This window comes from Botryllus schlosseri, chromosome 2 (genome assembly GCF_051294905.1).
Source record: "Botryllus schlosseri isolate E-star chromosome 2, Bs_hap1, whole genome shotgun sequence".
NCBI lineage: Eukaryota > Metazoa > Chordata > Ascidiacea > Stolidobranchia > Styelidae > Botryllus > Botryllus schlosseri.
The window spans coordinates 8,684,523-8,703,668 of NC_137237.1; the positions used below are offsets into that span (position 1 = coordinate 8,684,523).

The window sequence follows — 19,146 nt, forward strand, 5'->3', positions numbered from 1 at the left end:
TTCTCCGGGAATCCTGTTGTGTTGACTACAAAGAAATGGTCATCACTTAGACACAACTCCCGATTTACCCACTTTTTAACGATACTTGTATGGTTTTGACTTCGTATCAGATAGCCTACCATGCTGTATAGCTGAGATAATGCAATGGTATTTCTGCGGTTAGGGACGAAGCGGGGAGGTGGTCAGTAACGAAGTACTTCTTTTTTTAAGTACTCAGGTAGTTTTCCGCGACTTGGGTACTTACTCAAGCAGATCTAATTTTCCGCTACATCTACCTTGTAATATTTTGTGATCTACTTACTTGTAGCTATTTTCAGTTTGTCAAGTAAAGGTAGTTTAATCCTCCAGTCTGGAAGATAGCCTGAGGAATTTCGGGGCTGTTTTCACGGGGTATCAACATTTTATTTTCATAAAAGTTGAGTAAGGTCTAGAATTTTCGTCGCACACAGTGGATAAGGAGTGATTAGTATGATTTCACGAAAGTATCGATGGATCTAATTAAGGCAGCGGGTTGCGTGGTTCCGTCAGGTGGTCAAAGTAGTCAAGAAAGCTACTCAAGTAGAAGTAGCGACGAAAAAATCGACTCAAGTACGGGTAGAAGTACTTCTTTCATAAGCAACTTGAAATTACCTGAAATAAAATTGACCGACTTAAAATCTATTCAAGTAAGTAAGTAGTTGTGAAAACGATCGTAATTCGTTCGCATGAACTGTCAAAAGCTGCAAATTGAGCTATGCGAAGGGTGCAGAGCTTGATTCATATTGATGCATCTGCAAGCTGGATTTTCCAGATTAGCAAGACACGTAATGGGCTGCTAGATTACGATATGATATGTAATTGCTAGATTGCGAAACGGTAGGGCGCCAATGCGGTGTGAGCGGAACCAAGTAATCCGGTACATAAATTATATTCACTGATACTTCCGTGAAAACATATTTGTCACTCCATAATTATTATGTGCGAAGCGTTATGAATATTAAATGTTGGTACTCGGTGAAAACAGCCCCGAAATTCCTCAGGCTATCTTTCGTATTGGGGATTAAACTACTTCTACTTGACAAACTGAAAATAGCGAAAAGAAAGTAAGTAGGTCACAAAATATTACGAAGTAGAAGTAGAGAAAATCAGATCTACTTGAGTAAGTACCAGAAGTAGAGGAAAACTACTCGAGTACTACCAAAAAGTAGAAGTACTTCGTTACTGATCACCTCTGAATAAGTATAAGATCTCGCAGTTTTGTAACAACAGTATACTTTGAAGTCCGCAACCGTGTTCATGATATTCGAGTCGTTTCAGAAGTGACCGGATGTTGAACTGAACACGAGCACGAACATGTCGAAAAGTCATACAGCTGCCGATTAGCCTACCCATTTTGGCCTGCTGATTACCTAGTTGTGTCGTGGCGAGATAGCGCAGTGTTATGATCGACGGTTGCAACACCAATAGGTTCCTGGTTCAAGTCCGACTCCAGAATTCCTATCTATGTGTCGGAGGTTCATCTAGGCTCGTCCTCGCCATGTGATCCTCATACGCGGTGTCTTACCAAAAGCCTAGAAGTGGGTCGTGCTACAATTCGTCGGAAACGGAATAAAAATGAAGAAAATCGGCTTGGTGTACCTGACCATGACCATCGTTGTCGACTAATACCATGAATATACCACAGACAAATTTGATTTGATCGCGACGAGAAGCCAAGAGCAAGATTGCAAACGGGGATTCGTTATCGGGGATTTAGACCAGAACGTGTGTACGACGACTGCCGGAGGCTGCATAGTGCAGACAGCGTAAAAGTAGACGGAATCGTGCAAATAGAAGCTGAGCTGAGGGTAAGTAGCCTAATACCTGTCCCCGTCCGCAGTCGCTATTAGTGACGGCTGAAGTCAATCCGTATAATATAATACCACTGCATATGAATGCGAATCAGAAAACGAAGTATATTTTACAAAGCAGCAATAGAAATCAAAATTCAAGCTAAAATATAATCCTCTTATTAACCATATAAAAATTTATGACCTGTGGCATAGAATGATAAAGGCCACCGAGCAGATCATTTTCTGTCATAAGTAGCCTACCCTATTCATTGCATTGCGTCTGGCAGAACATTCCGTTCGTAACGGTCGGTAGCAACTCGCAAGCATGCATGTTAGAGGTGAACTATGAACAGATAGCGCATTTTAGCATACATATGCGTTCGCTTGCAGTAATTTACGCGTCACAGAGCACTCTCGGCAGCACTTCCGTTTTCGTAATACGGTGGTGGTGGACTTCCGTTGCTCAAGGTGTCTCCGTTGAGGCTAATGGCAGTCTTCAATTCGTTCTCGTAAAACTAAGGTTAAGTCATGTTACAATCGACAGTACGAAATCTATCTCAATATACTACCTCTTTGTCAAGGGGCTCGACTGCCGTGGCCGTGTCGAAAGCTTCTTGTTGCCGAGACTGTGATTTGACCAATATATTGTTGATATGCTTCAACACCTGAGTGAAAGCTGGTCGCGATGATGCTCTCCATCTCCAGCACATGCTCATTAACTCGTACCTGAGATGTAAGCGACCGTTAATGTGCTTGTGCAATTTGTGCAATGTGCATGCAATGTACAATTTACATCGGTGTCTACAAGCCCGATTCTGTATGTAAATTTAATATATGACGATAATTGATCATTGATCACATGATCAGTATACAATGGATATAAGCTAAATTGCCAAAATCCCACTACAATCTTGCTCATATCAACTTAAATAATAGTGTTACAATAGTGCAGATTGGTCGTCATGTGTGGTGGGAAGGATAAACTGTTACATTTCATCGCCGCAAGACTTCGGTTGCTTCATTCTATATCCGGATCTCAGGGAGTCCAGAAGATCGGCAGTCTTTACTTCCGGGTAAGGCGGACATCCCAATGTAAAGATTTCATACAAAAGATTTCCATACGACCATCTAAAATAGAATGAGATGATATTATTGTAGGGATGTTTTTACTCGAATATATATTACACAGCTGTACGGCAAAGTGTACGTACACATAGGAATCATGCAATATATATATATGCCTGCCGCGTTTCAACTTACACATCGCTCTTTCCCGTGACTGGATATTTCCCGCCCATCATTCTTTCCGGGCTTGTCCATTTCATCGGTACCGTGACTTCCCTCACGCCGGATTTGATATGTCCGTATCTGAATAGCAAGTCGTGAACAAACGATACGCACTAAGGGCATTCTCATGCGGGTGGTACGTATCGTAACACGGATTTCGCTCAAATTCAATATACCCGCCCATACGTTTAAATATACAGTGGCGTTACAGTGTATGCTGCTATGAAGTATGGGCAATTGCGCATACTATGACATTCCGTTGTGAGATAGTAGATTGTAAAGTACGGTCATGAAAACTTCGGTCGACCCACGGATTTCGAAACCTGTGCGCTGTGCAGGGGTTTAGAAAATAGCTAACTGCGCATCGGTGCGACCATGAGGATACTCCGCATTAAAGCCAAGGACTATTGTTGGTATACCTGTACACGTCAGATGAAAGGCCGAAGTCCGACAGTTTACATATCCCTTCTTCGCCAACTAGTATGTTTCTTGCCGCGATATCGCCGTGAATAAGCCTTGTTTGTTGAAGATAAACCATTCCCTTGGCCACGTCTTTTGCCATTGTGGTCAGCGATGTTTCGGTCACTCTATAAATTGGGTCGTTTTCCCGCTTTGACGGCTTTGGAAGAATAAGTGTGCATATGTCATCAAGAACAATAGCAGATTTCCGAAGCGTATACGACGGCATATAGATGTTTCATTTGGGCATTGTTTCATCATTCAAAAATACTCGATCATCGCGAACCCGTTATCAGCTCATTCGGAAATTATATAACGTGTAGGGTTGCAGTTTAAACAAAAATAAATTAAAGCAATGTTTAAAACAAGGCCCTTGTTTAAAACATGTTTTTTATTGTTTATTTTTTCTAGCCATGACGTCTCGAATATATATTGTGACGTCACAGTGGATTGACATTGACGATCACTGTCATAAACAGATCAAAATATCTTTAACCAGGACTACATCGTTATGCAGCATTTTTACGGTCGGCGGTCATCATCATCAGAACACCCATTCCGTACCAATGATCTATATCTACGTGCAAAAACTGACGATTACCGACGATTGCGAGGGTTCCAGCCACCCGACATCGTATATGTCGACTATTTTGGGTGTAAATCGTCCGTGGGCTCATACTACATCAGTGGTTCTTAACCTTTTTTCCTGCAGCCCCCCTTTCGAAAATTGCCTGGTTCTGCCCCTCCCATATTTCCAGGACGGTAGTAAAAACAAGGGGTAAGAGTTCAAAATCCGGTCGGTCTTTTCGGGTTGGGGCTTCACTATTGGAAATAGCTTGAATAGCGCCCGAGGACCACTCGACTAATTAACGCTATGATAATTGTATGTGCTATATTCCAGATCAAATCGAGGTTGTCATAACAACCATCGGGTATACGGGCTGATAGCGTCTGGTCGATTAACTTTAACATCAATGTATTCCAAACAAAGCAACTCATATTATATAACGTTCATGTTAGGTTGCGGGTCACAACACTAAACAGTATCATCCTTTATGATACGATAAAGAAATATTCTGAAGATGTAAAATTTTTAGTTCTCAAATACAAGTATATTTAGTTAATCATTTTGACCAAAAAGCTTCAGGGCATCTTTAATGTACGAAGGGCTCTCACTCTCGATCTTAAAGGTGGTAAAGTGCCCCTTTCTTCGATTTCGACACGTTGTTCGCTGCGGGATGAAATACCAAGTTCGAAACATTTTGTGGATAATAACCCGAGGTAGTGCGATGGTAGTATTTTAACGGGGAATTGGCGATCTAAAAGCACGCGCAATTCGTTTTACATGAATTATAATAAACCACTGCATATATGGAAACGTGTTGCAAACACGACCGGCATGTGTTTGATGGGTTAGCTGCATCTAACTGTTATCTATGACACAATGGCTTGTAAGCAAGAGGTTCAACTACCCCTGCTGAGCACGATCGTGCCCGAACAATATATAAAAAGATCGCTTTATTAATTCTGTCGTTTAAATTTGAAACAGTGTCGCATTTCACGAACGCCCAGGCGAGACCGCCGAAAATCACATTTTCACTGGGTCCCCTTTTTCGGGCTATTGATTTTGTTAAAGTCACCAAGAGTGAGTTTTTATTTAATGTCTTGGGTCACGTTTGCTATGGGGTTTGGGGTGTGTTATTTGACTTGTTTTAGGGAGAAGGGATTATCGCAATGCTGTTTGACTTTTTTTGGGGAAAATTATTCCCGCAATGCTTAATTTTCTTGCTGTGTGCCGGGAAAAATGTAATTTTTGGCGGTTTCATCAGACCGTTGAATGGCGAAATAACAAGCTCTGCAGGAACTAAGTTATACAACGGAACCTTTCGAGTATCTCAGTAGAATGTACCCTAATAAGCAATCAGAAATTATGAATGCAACTTTTTACTGCAACTTTTGTTAAAATTAAATGCAACTTTCTCGCGATTTTAGTGCAACAAAAACTTGCCCTACTTATTACAGAACCAACTATTGATACCTAACCAATAACCATGTATATACCATGATCGCCAAATATGGTGACGATTTGAATCTAGACGTTTGCTATTACGGAGTTGGTTGCGTTGCACGTCACTATGAGCAATGCTTGATGTATTTATATCTAATTAAATCACCAATTTTGGGTAACGTTTTCTCGAAACCCTACGTTTAGATTTGAATAAATTATAATTCAAAAAGTAACTTATCGTGTATGCATGCGCATATGGCAGGGTAAATAGAAATTTTTTTCAATAACTTGTATAGCACATTCTTTGTTGCAAATTTTCTTGCGTAATGAATCGTAATTGCTTCTGTTACCATGATTAATGATGTAATCGAGATCCGACGCCAAGCAATAAAATAGCTATACCTCTCTAGAGTCCCACAGAAAGTGAAGCAAGTCACCGTAGCAGAGATACTCCATCACCATAAAGACCGGACTTTCGGTGGTGGAACAGCCGTGTATTTTCACGATGTTTTCGTGACTACCGACGTTAAACATGAATGATATTTCCGCCATAAAATTCAGAAGGTTTTCGTGATTGTGTATGCTCTCTGGAACGTAAACGAGACATTTCGAAATACGGTAGGCTACTGATGCAGTTTCAGCGAAAAGAGTGCGTATTCACATTCACACCCAAAGGGCCGAAAAGGGTGGTACTCGATAACATAATATAACTCAGAGCTATATCGCGGTCATAAATCCTACTCCCTACGTGCATACCTCCCTACGGTACAACGTGCATGCACTATTTGGATTAAATCGTTGCGTTCGATTTATACCGCAGTATAAGTGTGAGGTAGGTTCACGTTTCGTGCGACATGGGTGTATAACTGTATATTCACACTCGTGTACCAGGGGTGGTTAATGGGTGTAAATACACACTCTTTTCACGCAGTGTATGCAGTTATGTACTTGTTTGTACTATGTAATAAAATAGCTAATGAAATAGCCACTTATATACTTCTGCGGAGTTTCCGGTTAGTCGAAATGCAATTCTTATTCAGATAATAAAAATATTAAAATGATGTCTAAAGCCATCAATTGTACCTATAACGCTTACGTCTCGGTAGATATATATACAGCATTATTTTACTTGAAAAGTATCAGTGACTAAACTGCAGCAGTGCGGCCATCTCAGTTGCTGTGCCCATCTACTCCTGTCTGTAATAACTACGAATCGAATTCAATGAAAACGATTTAATCAGCCTAACCTTGTAGACATTTGACAGCGACCACTTTGGCGTCATTGTCTTCCTCAAAGTATGCGTTTTCGAAACTCTCACTGGTCTTGACGAGGTCGTAAAATCCGTCGTTCTTGTGAATTTCGTTCTTGTCGGCGTGGTTTCCCGAATATAAGTACCCTTTGTAAACGATCCCGTAGTTCCCTCTGCCGAGAACCTCCTCAAATTGTACTTCATTCCTATTCAACTCCCGTTGCGGGCCAAACGTCGGCTGCCACGCCTGTTGTTCGATCTAGTAAATCAGGTATATATATCGTCGCTGTTGCTTCTGTCTATTTCACACATTTTGAGGAAATTTACTTTATGTGAAGTTTTCATTTCCTTCCGGCCATATCGTGGCCGCGATTAACTTTGATACTATGTGATATGCATAAACATGGCCACGATTTGACCGAAAAAATGAAATATGGTTCTCAGAATTTGAAAAATAGACATAATACACTTTGATTCCACCGCGACGGTATATAGGCTACATGGTATACCAGATGATGGTAATACTGATCATAATCATAGCATTCACTGATGCCCTGTTACAATCCGTACAGATAAAAAAAAGCTAGAACTGTAAGGACTCTTTGTGTGTGTACAAGCAAAGTGAAGCATACAAATATTGAATTTTTCCTACTCACAGTAAATGTTTCGGGGTCTTGGTAGTAGCTCAATATTCCTTGCTCTATATACAAATCCGCGATAAATCTCGCCATCTCCGCGCTTGCTTTCGCTTGCCTTCGTTTTCTTATGATAAACCAGACGCAAACCGCCGCTATTATGATCAAAAACAGGATAGGCAGCACCGTAGCGAGAAGTATCGTGGTGTCCGCCGTACAGCCGCTTCCCTCCCGAAGACTAAAGACACGCGAATCAACGCTTCGCATTGATTCGTATTAAGCAACTCAACATACCCATCGCCAAAGTATCCGTCAGGACAGTAACACGCAGCCTCTGACGAAGGCGGGGGAAAGTCTTTGCAATCCGCCGTGTCTGAACAATTCTTTTCCCAGCCTTCGCAAGCATCGATTTCTTCACACCCGGTACCTAATACAATAAATGACAGTAATGACAATCAGAGACGGTCGAAGACTCGAAGTAATCAGCGTTGGCATTAAACGTAGACTAGAAGTAACGCCTTCAATTTCTACTCAATTAAAAATGTAAAAAACACAATTTCCAAGACTTGCCCAAACTGCTCGAAGTGGAAATAGAAAGGGAATGTGTGAAAAGTAATCACGCAAGTAGAAAAAAAAATTTTGGTCGCGAGGTCGCACACTTTTAGTAGTTTAGCAGGCTCTGAAATTGTATGGTGTATCATCGCGTGTGACGCATAATGACAAATGACGGTGGAAATAGATGCATTTTCGAAAATGCGGGCTATATTCTGATACCGGACGATTTCACTTTTGCTGCATTCTACTACAAACCCAAAGTCAGTGGTTTTGCCGAGAAAACTGTTGAACGGTAGTGGAAGTATATAGTCTAAAAATATAACCACTTGAGCAAATATAGTGCAAAAACTTGAGTACTCGGAAAAGCAGAAGTACGTCATCACTGACTACCTCTGATAACAAAAAATACTCGGTCTGCGTTTTACTCGGACGGCTGCATTCGGAACGGTCCGTGGAGGGAGATATGAGCAATTGAACATGAGAATGCGACATAATAGCATGCGACGCATGATTATATGGTTTACATTTCGTGTTATATAAGGTTGGGGTTAGATTTAGGGTCAGGTTGGGGTTATGGTTTGGATTAGGATATATATACGGGTTAATTGCAGGGTTATGGCTAGGATTAGGGTTATTTTTGTGTTATAAAGTCACATGCTGCAGTGACGCATGATAAATTGTCGCATGCTCAACTGCCGTTTTTCGTGGTGACGCATGCTCATATGTCGGGCAATGATTGGAGCATACGTCGGGTTATTACAGTATTTGTAACGGCGTGAGAAATTTTGGAAATTTAGAGCGCGTTTCAAATAAGCCGCCACGGATAACATGCTGTGGTGTGGCTGATGGTAGGTCGGCCTGAATCGATTTAATAACATCAGTGGCACAGTGAGATGGTTTTAATAGTTACCTACGCGAAAAAAATGCGGACACAGTCTATACATGCGCTTGTTGCTCATCCCCATTAAAATAATATACCCGATATTTCTTCTTTGTCTGTGGATCCTTATTGCTATATAGACCAGATGACAGTGGGTTGAACTATGGGGGGACTATACATTTGTGTTTCAGAGCAGTTGTGACCCCCAAATCCTTGTTGAGAATTGAAAGCTGCGGAACTTGAAATTGACTAACAAACGATTGTAAAACCCAAACCACGCAAAACCCCTTTATGGAATAACGCGACTATAACATTCCAAGGATTTCCTTTGTCATGATACGCAGAAATAAGATGAAGCAGAGAACAAAAATGATGCATAATTTCGGATGCAAATGCACCATTATCCGTACCTCGTGGCGTGCCGTCGCCGTAATAGCCTTCGCCGCAAACGCAAGTCGAGTTGGGGTAACCGGCGTACTGGTCGTAGCTGTAAACACATTCCGCGTCGGCGATGCAAAATCCAAATTCCGTCCGACATAAATCATCGGGCACTGGCAGAAAGGATATTGGATTTGGCTGCAGTTCGACACAATAGCACATCACAGGTGATGAAAAGGGTCAGTATAGGTGGTAGCACCATACAGTTTATACATTGATTAACAGCAACAAGAACAACAACAATAACAAGCACCATATGAGAACTTCATGTGTCATTGTCACTTTGTCAGTACACAAGGTACAACGTAGCATAAATCCGATCATAGCATTACATAGAGAGAATATGCCTCAAATATGTTGAGCTGATCTACCTATATGTCACCGTGGTTTGATAACGATAATTAAATTTGCTTCCGCACAACTATCTATAATATTTATGTCTCATGACTCAAGAAAGAATCATCCGATATGTAGATGATGCTGCCGCTGCTACTACACCTTTCGAGTCCAAGGAAAACCTAGTCAAGCACTGTCCGTTCGTGCATATTTCCGCGCTTCCGTTATAGCTAGCCAATATGAGTACTTCATGCGGTACGTCAGGCTCCAAATCATACAAGACGACCTCGTAGTAGTAGGGAGGCGGCGAGGAGCAATTTGTTGCGTTGAAATTTGTTTGGTTCGTTATCGGAATCTTTCGCGGAATCTGAATGTCGAACACTAGCATTATTCCATTGGATAACGGATATGAGCCATTTTATGGCGTGTTCGTCAAACTCATTCGCATCCGCAGGCCTTAAACAGTGGACCCCGTTAACCATATAATGGTCAGATATGTGACAGGTGTAACTCCATGTATTCTAAAACACAATTATATGACAATATTTCCAGTGAATTAGTCTTCTGAAGTATATTTTCGACGTGGTCTCCTCATTTCATTTTTACAAATCTTTTTGGGAGCATGAGCTAAACATTCCTGCTCTATATTTGTCTATATACCCATACCCAAGTATACTAAGTTTCCGGCACTTTACTTCAGTTATTAATGTGTTCACTTTGCATATGGTGGGTTTTGAGCAATTTGCTGTTTTGAGCGTCATCCGAACCACATCGAGCCACAATTAAGCATGAGAAACGTTATTGGCGATGTCTGTACAGTAGGGCTCTTCAAAAATGACCTTTTTTCTCAAATCGTACTGGCTACTTGATAAAATTGTTAGATTACCTAATTTAAGCCTACACACAAAATTTGGTTTAATTCCTGCCAGTAACCGCTTTGCTACAGGAGAAGAAAGTTTCTATTTATCATATAAAAATAAATAATAAAAAATTTGAACATTTTCTGTTCACCCCATCAAAGTGTTAGGCTGTCTATAGAAACGATCCTCACCAAATTTGGTTCAATTCCAACCAGTGGAAGCGGAGTTATTGCCGTCGAAAAATTTGGATTTGAATAAAATAGTATTTACGTTGACCGATTCTTTGTTTATTTATTATAGTTGTGCTCACCGTAAATACTATTTTATTCAAATCCAAATTTTTCGACGGCTATAACTCCGCTTCCACTCTGAAAAAGATGAGTGCCGGAAAAACTCCTGGAAGTGACGGGCTGCAAAAAGAATTTTACATTAAATTTTGGAAGCAACTAGGCAAAACAATGACGGAAATTTACAATAATGCAATGACATTCGGCAACACATGCAAATCGTGGAACAAGGGGATAGTGCAGCTATTGTACAAAAAAGGGGACGCCAAACAATTAAAAAATTGGCGGCCGATAACGCTCCTAAATGTAGACTATAAGATCCTAACCTCAATATTAGCCAACAGATTAAAAGGAGTTACCGGGAAACTAATCTTAAACACCCAAAAATGCGGAGTAGCAAAAAGGCAAATCTCAGATGCCCTCCGGAACATCAAGGCCGCTCTAGATTTAGCCTACTATAAAAAACAACAACTCATAATACTGAATTTGGACCAAGAAAAAGCATACGATAGGGTACCACACCTTTATCTGTATAAAATCTTAGAAAACTACAAAATCCCGAAATCAATTAGAAGATTAATATCAAACATATACGATAACTCCTTTAGCAAAGTGAACATCAATGGTAGTCTAACAGGCAGGATACAGATAGATAGGGGCCTAAGGCAAGGGTGCCCTCTCAGTATGTGCCTCTACGCTATGTCAATCGATCCACTAGCAAGACGCATAGTAAAAAACAAGAAAATTAGGGGGATCAAACTGGGCGGAGAAGAGCTCAAGCTACAGCAGTATGCTGATGACATGACGGTCCTAGTGACAGATATGCCATCAATAGATGAAACAATGAAAGAACTAGATATCTTTGGCAAAGCCACAGGGCAATGCCTAAACAAAGAAAAAACAGAAATCATAAGTACGAACGCGGATAAAAAAATAAAAACTAGCATATACAGAGATAATTTGAAAACGTCGACAGAAATTTTAGGCCAAACTTTTGGAAAAGAATACAAGAACAAAACGTGGAGAAAAAGAATAGAACGGATAAGGAAACTAACAATGGCATACAGAAATAGAAATTTAACTTGGTTCGGGAAGGCAATAATAATAAACAGTTTAATGGCATCGCAAGTCATATACAACGCCAGGATAATTGATATAAACAAAGAAAGGATAAGGGAAATAGAGAACTTAATTTTCAAGTTCCTATGGTATCCCGAAAAATTAGAACCAATCAGGCGAACACAAATGATATCCAAAGTAATAATGAATGAGATTAACATACCAAGTATAGAAAGCAAATTCGAAACATGCAAAGCAGAAAAATATCAAATAATAAAAAACTTAGACGAGCCGAGTGAATTTTGGCACCACGAGGCACTGTATAATCTAGGCACAAAAGTGCGAAACATAAACGAAGGGTTATACTCTAACTCTTGCCCACACAAAGATAAAATGGGCAAAGAATGGGAGAGAATAATAGAGACGGTGAAATGCATAGAATGGAACGAGGAGGAATGGAAGGAGGCAACACATAGAAAAATGTATCGAGAAATCAAAAAACAAAAAGTAACGAGATCAGCAATCAAACTAAGTAACAGGAATGAAATAAATTGGAAAAAGGTACAAACTAAAAATGAGGGTGGAGGCAGTATTAAAAACAAAGAGAGAATAAATAACATTAGAATAGCATGTAAAGGATACTTTTTTGGAGAAGACATAAGAAAACGCAACTTGTTAGGAATAAATTGGCAAAATAAAATTGACACAAATTGCAAATTCTGCGGACACAGAATAGACAATCTCGATCACATTTTTTTAGAATGCATTTGGGTGAAAGATATTTTCGCAAACTTCAGACTGCTAATAGGAAACAAAAGCATTGAAAAAGATCAAATCTTTTTTAATGAAAAATTAGACAAAAAAGATTGGACGATAATCAGCATAATTAAAAACCAAATCATCAGAACAAAATTAGGACTAGATAAAGAAAACGTGAATATTAAAAAAACCAAAATAACGACGAAATCAATTACGAAAAGAATAATAAGAAAAATAAAGAAAAGAACATTTAGTTTCGAAAACCCAATACAAAAAATCACTTTCAAAAACGAAATAGCTTTCATCGAAGACGAAAATAAAGCAACCTGAAGAAACGAGTGGAGAACGAGAAACGGGAGAAAAGAAAGAAAAAGGATGGTAAGTACACGACGGAATCGATGACGGAAGAGAAGCACAAAAGATGAAGAACTGGAAAAGAAATTTTCATGTATTGTCTGTGTGAACTTTCATGCAATTTTCATGCAATTTTCGATTTGAAATGTGTCATGTAATTTGAAAGAATAAATGGAAATTTGGCAATTTTTAAATTTGAAATATATATATATTTTATTTGATTTATGTTTGATGACACTAAGGCTCGCTGCGGCAGCCTACAAAAAAAAAAAATGAGCATCGTTTCTATAGACAGCCTAACACTTTGATGGGGTGAACAGAAAATTTTCAAATTTTTTATTGTTTATTTTTATATGATAAATAGAAACTTTCTTCTCCTGTAGCAAAGCGGTTACTGGCTGGAATTAAACCAAATTTTGTGTGTAGGCTTAAATTAGGTAACCTAACAATTTTATCAAGTAGCCAGTACGATTTGAGAAAATAAGTCATTTCTGAAGAGCCCTACTGTACAGTGTAGACTTTGTAATAAATGAAATCTTATATGCCATGCCAGTTTCCGATTCTGGTAGAGCAGAACTAAAGTACAATTCCATCCAAGTAAAAATAATATTATTTGCAAGGTAATGTAGGAAGAATTTACTTCATGAGGAATACGACGGGTTCAAAAACTAATGATAAGGCTCAGAATGCAGGTCCAAGAGAACCCGTAGAAAATTTGAAAACCGTTTCGAATATGGAACGGCAGTGTAAGTAGAAGACAGCCACTTGAACCCTCGATAAACAATGCGTGTTCGTTATGGTACGCATCCAATAATTTGTTACTGTACTTGTACGCCCATATATATAAAATAGTTTTGATGGTAATAATTTTGTATACTCACAAATATATTGGATGCAAAGGGATGCAGAGTGACTGAAACACTTGCATCTGGATCCACGTCCGGAGGAAAAAATGTGATGGTCACATTCACTGAAGTGTCGTTGGCGTTCGATTTAAAAATCGGGACGACCTTGGTTTGGTTGACTCCATATGGAAGAGAGCTGATTGCTCCATATTCTGAATAATTAAAGGTACATTAGCAATTTTACTTTAAAAATAAAGATCGTTCGGACACATTCATTCAGAAGTTGAAACTCATTCATGATTTTTGTACACTCAATTCTCACCCGAAATAAAAATTACAATTGATCCCATGCTTTTGAAAAAAATTATAACAGACAACACATGTCGCGAAAGGTATTTTATCAACCAATGAGGAAACTATACGGTCAGGAAAGTGTGTATATTAACGAAAACATAATTCATGCAATCCTTTCATAACTCACGCCCTACCGATCCAAGAACACTTGCGCTAGACTGGGAGCGTCTGTATAAATTAGCGACATTCTGACAGCGACAGAACCCTGTGTGTTGTAAATCATCGTGTTGTCATCGACAAAGTAACTTCGCACGGGAAGTAATTTTATGTGGAAGGTAGCACGCGTGCGGTGTGCAAGGTCACTGCGAAAAGATATTCTTTATCTCTCACTCACCGCAACAGAACCTTCTTGCCGATGAGATGTCTATCGACGTGGAACGAATCGCAGCTCCAATGCAATCTAGTATTTCCATCTGGATGTTAGCAGTTCCTACCTCGCCATTTGCGTACAACCTGAGCAGGGAGTAGACATTTATCAATATGAATCTGCTATAGACCTATATGATGCATAAAATATGTCGATCTCTGAATTGTGTACAAACGATCGATGTCGAGCGCGTGGGTTGATTAATTAGGTGATTCTTGATGAAGATGATAAATACCACGAGATAAAGAAAGATAAATATAATATTATGTATAAAAACAATGTAAAATGATCTATTAGGTTACTCACGCACAAACCATCATAATTTGCCTACCTATTATAAGCAACTATGTCGAACTGGTAGATCGCGTTGAATTTCACCGGGTACCTAATATTCCTCGCAGTCTGTAAAAAAGTCGTAAATAGCTTGGCAATGTTTCGGGCAGAACTGTCGCGCGCTCCTTCTCACCGCTGGAACCGTCTGATATCCCATATTCAAATAAAAATTGACATCATCACAAGTTCTGTTGTACCACAGCACCGAGCAGTTGCTCAACGGACACTCGCAGACGCTCGGGTGTCCACCCCCGCATTCGCTGTAGTCTGACACCGGTTCTAGGCAATTCGGATCTCCTGTCTTGTTCACCCAGAGATACGTGGAACTGTGGAATATTCGTCCGTTAAACCAGGATTATTTTCGAGATATTTATATGGATATCAGCAGGTTTATTATGTCATGATGGCTACGCTTTGGTTGCAAACGTATTGACTCACTTTGAAACGCAGGGAGAATGAGATAAAATCGACTCCACGTCCCCTTCATGGAAGCGTACTGCGTAACCGTCCAAAGGTAGATCTTAAAACAGATCGGATATCTGGCCTTGATTAGGTGGTATCACTCAAGTTATGGTTGGACCGACAATGAAATGCATGTTTTGGCCAGTCAATCATATAAATTCGGAATTTCTGCATCTATCAGAATCAATGTAATAATACGTATCCTTTCCGAGGAAATTTACGTGATTAGTTGGCATGATAGGCATATGAAAACTGTTTAGCAACCACGCCTTATTCTGACGGCACTAATGGAACAACACCATTGCAGAATGATCTGAGCGTGAACTCACTGAAATTATAATCAGATACGTCGGTAGTCCAATTGGCAACGGCGTAGATGCGAAGTTCGTTTTCCTCCGTGAGTTCCAATGTAGATGTGAGGGATGGCTCTACCGTTATCCGTCTCACATCTGTTAAAATGATAGTTAGATGTCACAAGCGGCAAGGCTGCAATCAAAATTTATTTTACCAGAACTAGAATCCCGACACACTCGTCCACAAACCCGATGAGCGATTAGAACAAGGACGCTTGGAATTAATATGTATTTTAGAGAAGTCATGGCGACTAATGTCGCTGGACATAGTACGGACTAGGCAGGTCACGTTCGAGATGTCATTGTCTTAATTAGTTCACCAATGTCTTGTTTGTGAGAAGTTGACAGATCTGTAGAATTACAATGTCAGTTTTATTCTTAACATTTTTGTACAGTTGAAAGCACAGAAAATTTAAACTGTATTCAGGATCCTCTCCAGTAAACAGTTATTTTTCAGATTTGACGATTGGACAACTTCAATAATTTGGCTGCACTGTAACAAGTGTATCTGATCCCAACATTAGGGCTCTTCAAAAATGGCTATTTTTCTCAAATCGTACTGGCTACTTGATAAAAGTGTTAGGTTACCTAATTTAAGCCTACACACAAAATTTGGCTCAATTCCAGCCAGTAACCGCTTTGCTACAGGAGAAGAAAGTTTCTATTTATTATATAAAAATAAATAATAAAAAATTTGAAAATTTTCTGTTCACCCCATGAAAGTGTTAGGCTGTCTATAGAAACGATGCTCACCAAATTTGGTTCATTTCCAACCAGTGGAAGCGGAGTTATTGCCGTCGAAAAATTTGGATTTGAATAAAATAGTATTTACGGTGAGCACAATTATAATAAATAAACAAAGAATCGGTCACCGTAAATACTATTTTATTCAAATCCAAATTTTTCGACGGCAATAACTCCGCTTCTACTGGTTGGAATTGAACCAAATTTGGTGAGCATCGTTTCTATAGACAGCCTAACACTTTCATGGGGTGAACAGAAAATTTTCAAATTTTTTATTATTTATTTTTATATAATAAATAGAAACTTTCTTCTCCTGTAGCAAAGCGGCTACTGGTTGGAATTGAACCAAATTTTGTGAGTAGGCTTAAATTAGGTAACCTAACAATTTTATCAAGTAGCCAGTACGATTTGAGAAAAAAAGTCATTTTTGAAGAGCCCTACCCAACATCCATAAGGCATACAAATATTTATCTTCATATGTATAGGCTCAATTTTAAATTCAATTCATTCAGAATAAATTACACGAAAACTACTTGAACTCATCTTCGTTATTTCATGATTGCTGCAATCATGTCTCGTGATGGCTGGGTTACCATCGCGTATATCATGGGCTGGGATTTGCCTCATTTGTGCTCGATTGAGATGCTATTATACGACTACAATGCGACGACACGGCGGTATTTACCTTGGCTATTACGTCACACTGAGTTATCGTACTGTGATACCTGTGAATCGACTGTAACGCCGATCATGGTTACGAGTTTTGTAAACATTAGGGCTCTTCAAAAATGAATTTTTTTCTCAAATCGTACTGGCTACTTGATAAAATTGTTAGGTTACCTAATTTAAGCCAACACACAAAATTTGGTTCAATTCCAGCCAGTAACCGCTTTGCTACAGGAGAAGAAAGTTTCTATTTATTATATAAAAATAAATAATGAAAAATTTGAAAATTTTCTGTTCACCCCATGAAAGTGTTAGGCTGTCTATAGAAACGATGCTCACCAAATTTGGTTCATTTCCAACCAGTGGAAGCGGAGTTATTGCCGTCGAAAAATTTGGATTTGAATAAAATAGTATTTACGGTGAGCACAATTATAATAAATAAACAAAGAATCGGTCACCGTAAATACTATTTTATTCAAATCCAAATTTTTCGACGGCAATAACTCCGCTTCTACTGGTTGGAATTGAACCAAATTTGGTGAGCATCGTTTCTATAGACAGCCTAACACTTTCATGGGGTGAACAGAAAATTTTCAAATTTTTTATTATTTATTTTTATATAATAAATAGAAACTTTCTTCTCCTGTAGCAAAGCGGCTACTGGTTGGAATTGAACCAAATTTTGTGTGTAGGCTTAAATTAGGTAACCTAACAATTTTATCAAGTAGCCAGTACGATTTGAGAAAAAAAGTCATTTTTGAAGAGCCCTACCCAACATCCATAAGGCATACAAATATTTATCTTCATATGTATAGGCTCAATTTTAAATTCAATTCATTCAGAATAAATTACACGAAAACTACTTGAACTCATCTTCGTTATTTCATGATTGCTGCAATCATGTCTCGTGATGGCTGGGTTACCATCGCGTATATCATGGGCTGGGATTTGCCTCATTTGTGCTCGATTGAGATGCTATTATACGACTACAATGCGACGACACGGCGGTATTTACCTTGGCTATTACGTCACACTGAGTTATCGTACTGTGATACCTGTGAATCGACTGTAACGCCGATCATGGTTACGAGTTTTGTAAACATTAGGGCTCTTCAAAAATGAATTTTTTTCTCAAATCGTACTGGCTACTTGATAAAATTGTTAGGTTACCTAATTTAAGCCAACACACAAAATTTGGTTCAATTCCAGCCAGTAACCGCTTTGCTACAGGAGAAGAAAGTTTCTATTTATTATATAAAAATAAATAATGAAAAATTTGAAAATTTTCTGTTCACCCCATGAAAGTATTAGGATGTCTATAGAAACGATCCTCACCAAATTTGGTTCAATTCCAACCAGTGGAAGCGGAGTTATTGCCGTCGAAAAATTTTGATTTGAATAAAATAGTATTTACGGTGAGCACAACTATAATAAATAAACAAAGAATCGGTCACCGCAAATACTATTTTATTCAAATCCAAAATTTTCGACGGCCATAACTCCGCTTCCACTGGTTGGAATTGAACCAAATTTGGTGAGCGTCGTTTCTATAGACATCCTAACACTTTCATGGGGTGAACAGAAAATTTTCAAATTTTTTATCATTTATTTTTATATAATAAATAGAAACTTTCTTCTCCTGTAGCAAAGCGGTTACTGGCTGGAATTGAACCAAATTTTGTGTGTAGGCTTAAATTAGGTAACCTAACAATTTTATCAAGTAGCCAGTACGATTTGAGAAAAAAAGTCATTTTTGAAGAGCCCTAGTAAACATACGCTATTACGTAGGCTGATGACAGTGGTTGAGATATGATGGTTACTAGTCAAGGGAACCATACACTGTAGCGTAAACCCGTTTCGTTCGAAAACCTCCATGATGTACCGATATTCGATTCGCAAATTTCACGTTTAAAATACGGTGCGCATGATCAGTGCCTCGTCAATTACAATTTTAATTCACCGCTGTCCGTGGAAAATGAACAGATTTTTGTTCTGTTATTTCGTCTACTCTACACAGTCGGAGAAAGGCGCCACGAACCGGTTA

The 19,146-nt window shown here is 39.0% G+C and overlaps 1 protein-coding gene across 2 annotated transcripts; it reads right to left on the reverse strand.

Annotated features, from left to right (window-relative positions):
* Positions 1 to 1,914: 1,914 nt before the first annotated feature.
* On the reverse strand, positions 1,915 to 16,042 carry LOC145433317 (uncharacterized). Of its 2 annotated transcripts, XM_080310385.1 has the most exons (19): positions 15,848 to 16,042; positions 15,669 to 15,788; positions 15,316 to 15,397; positions 15,011 to 15,203; positions 14,876 to 14,946; positions 14,512 to 14,630; positions 14,305 to 14,382; positions 13,860 to 14,035; positions 9,822 to 10,026; positions 9,296 to 9,436; positions 7,745 to 7,877; positions 7,472 to 7,688; positions 6,813 to 7,074; positions 5,968 to 6,152; positions 3,518 to 3,717; positions 3,072 to 3,179; positions 2,802 to 2,939; positions 2,381 to 2,537; positions 1,915 to 2,326 (listed from the first exon to the last, which is right to left on the reverse strand). In XM_080310385.1, exons 1-19 carry the CDS (start codon positions 15,936 to 15,938, stop codon positions 2,213 to 2,215), a joined length of 2,790 nt encoding a protein of 929 aa, XP_080166511.1. In that variant the 5' UTR covers positions 15,939 to 16,042; the 3' UTR covers positions 1,915 to 2,212. The 2 variants fall into 2 exon arrangements, with proteins under 2 accessions (XP_080166511.1, XP_080166512.1); XM_080310386.1 differs by lacking the exon at positions 14,305 to 14,382.
* Positions 16,043 to 19,146: the final 3,104 nt, after the last annotated feature.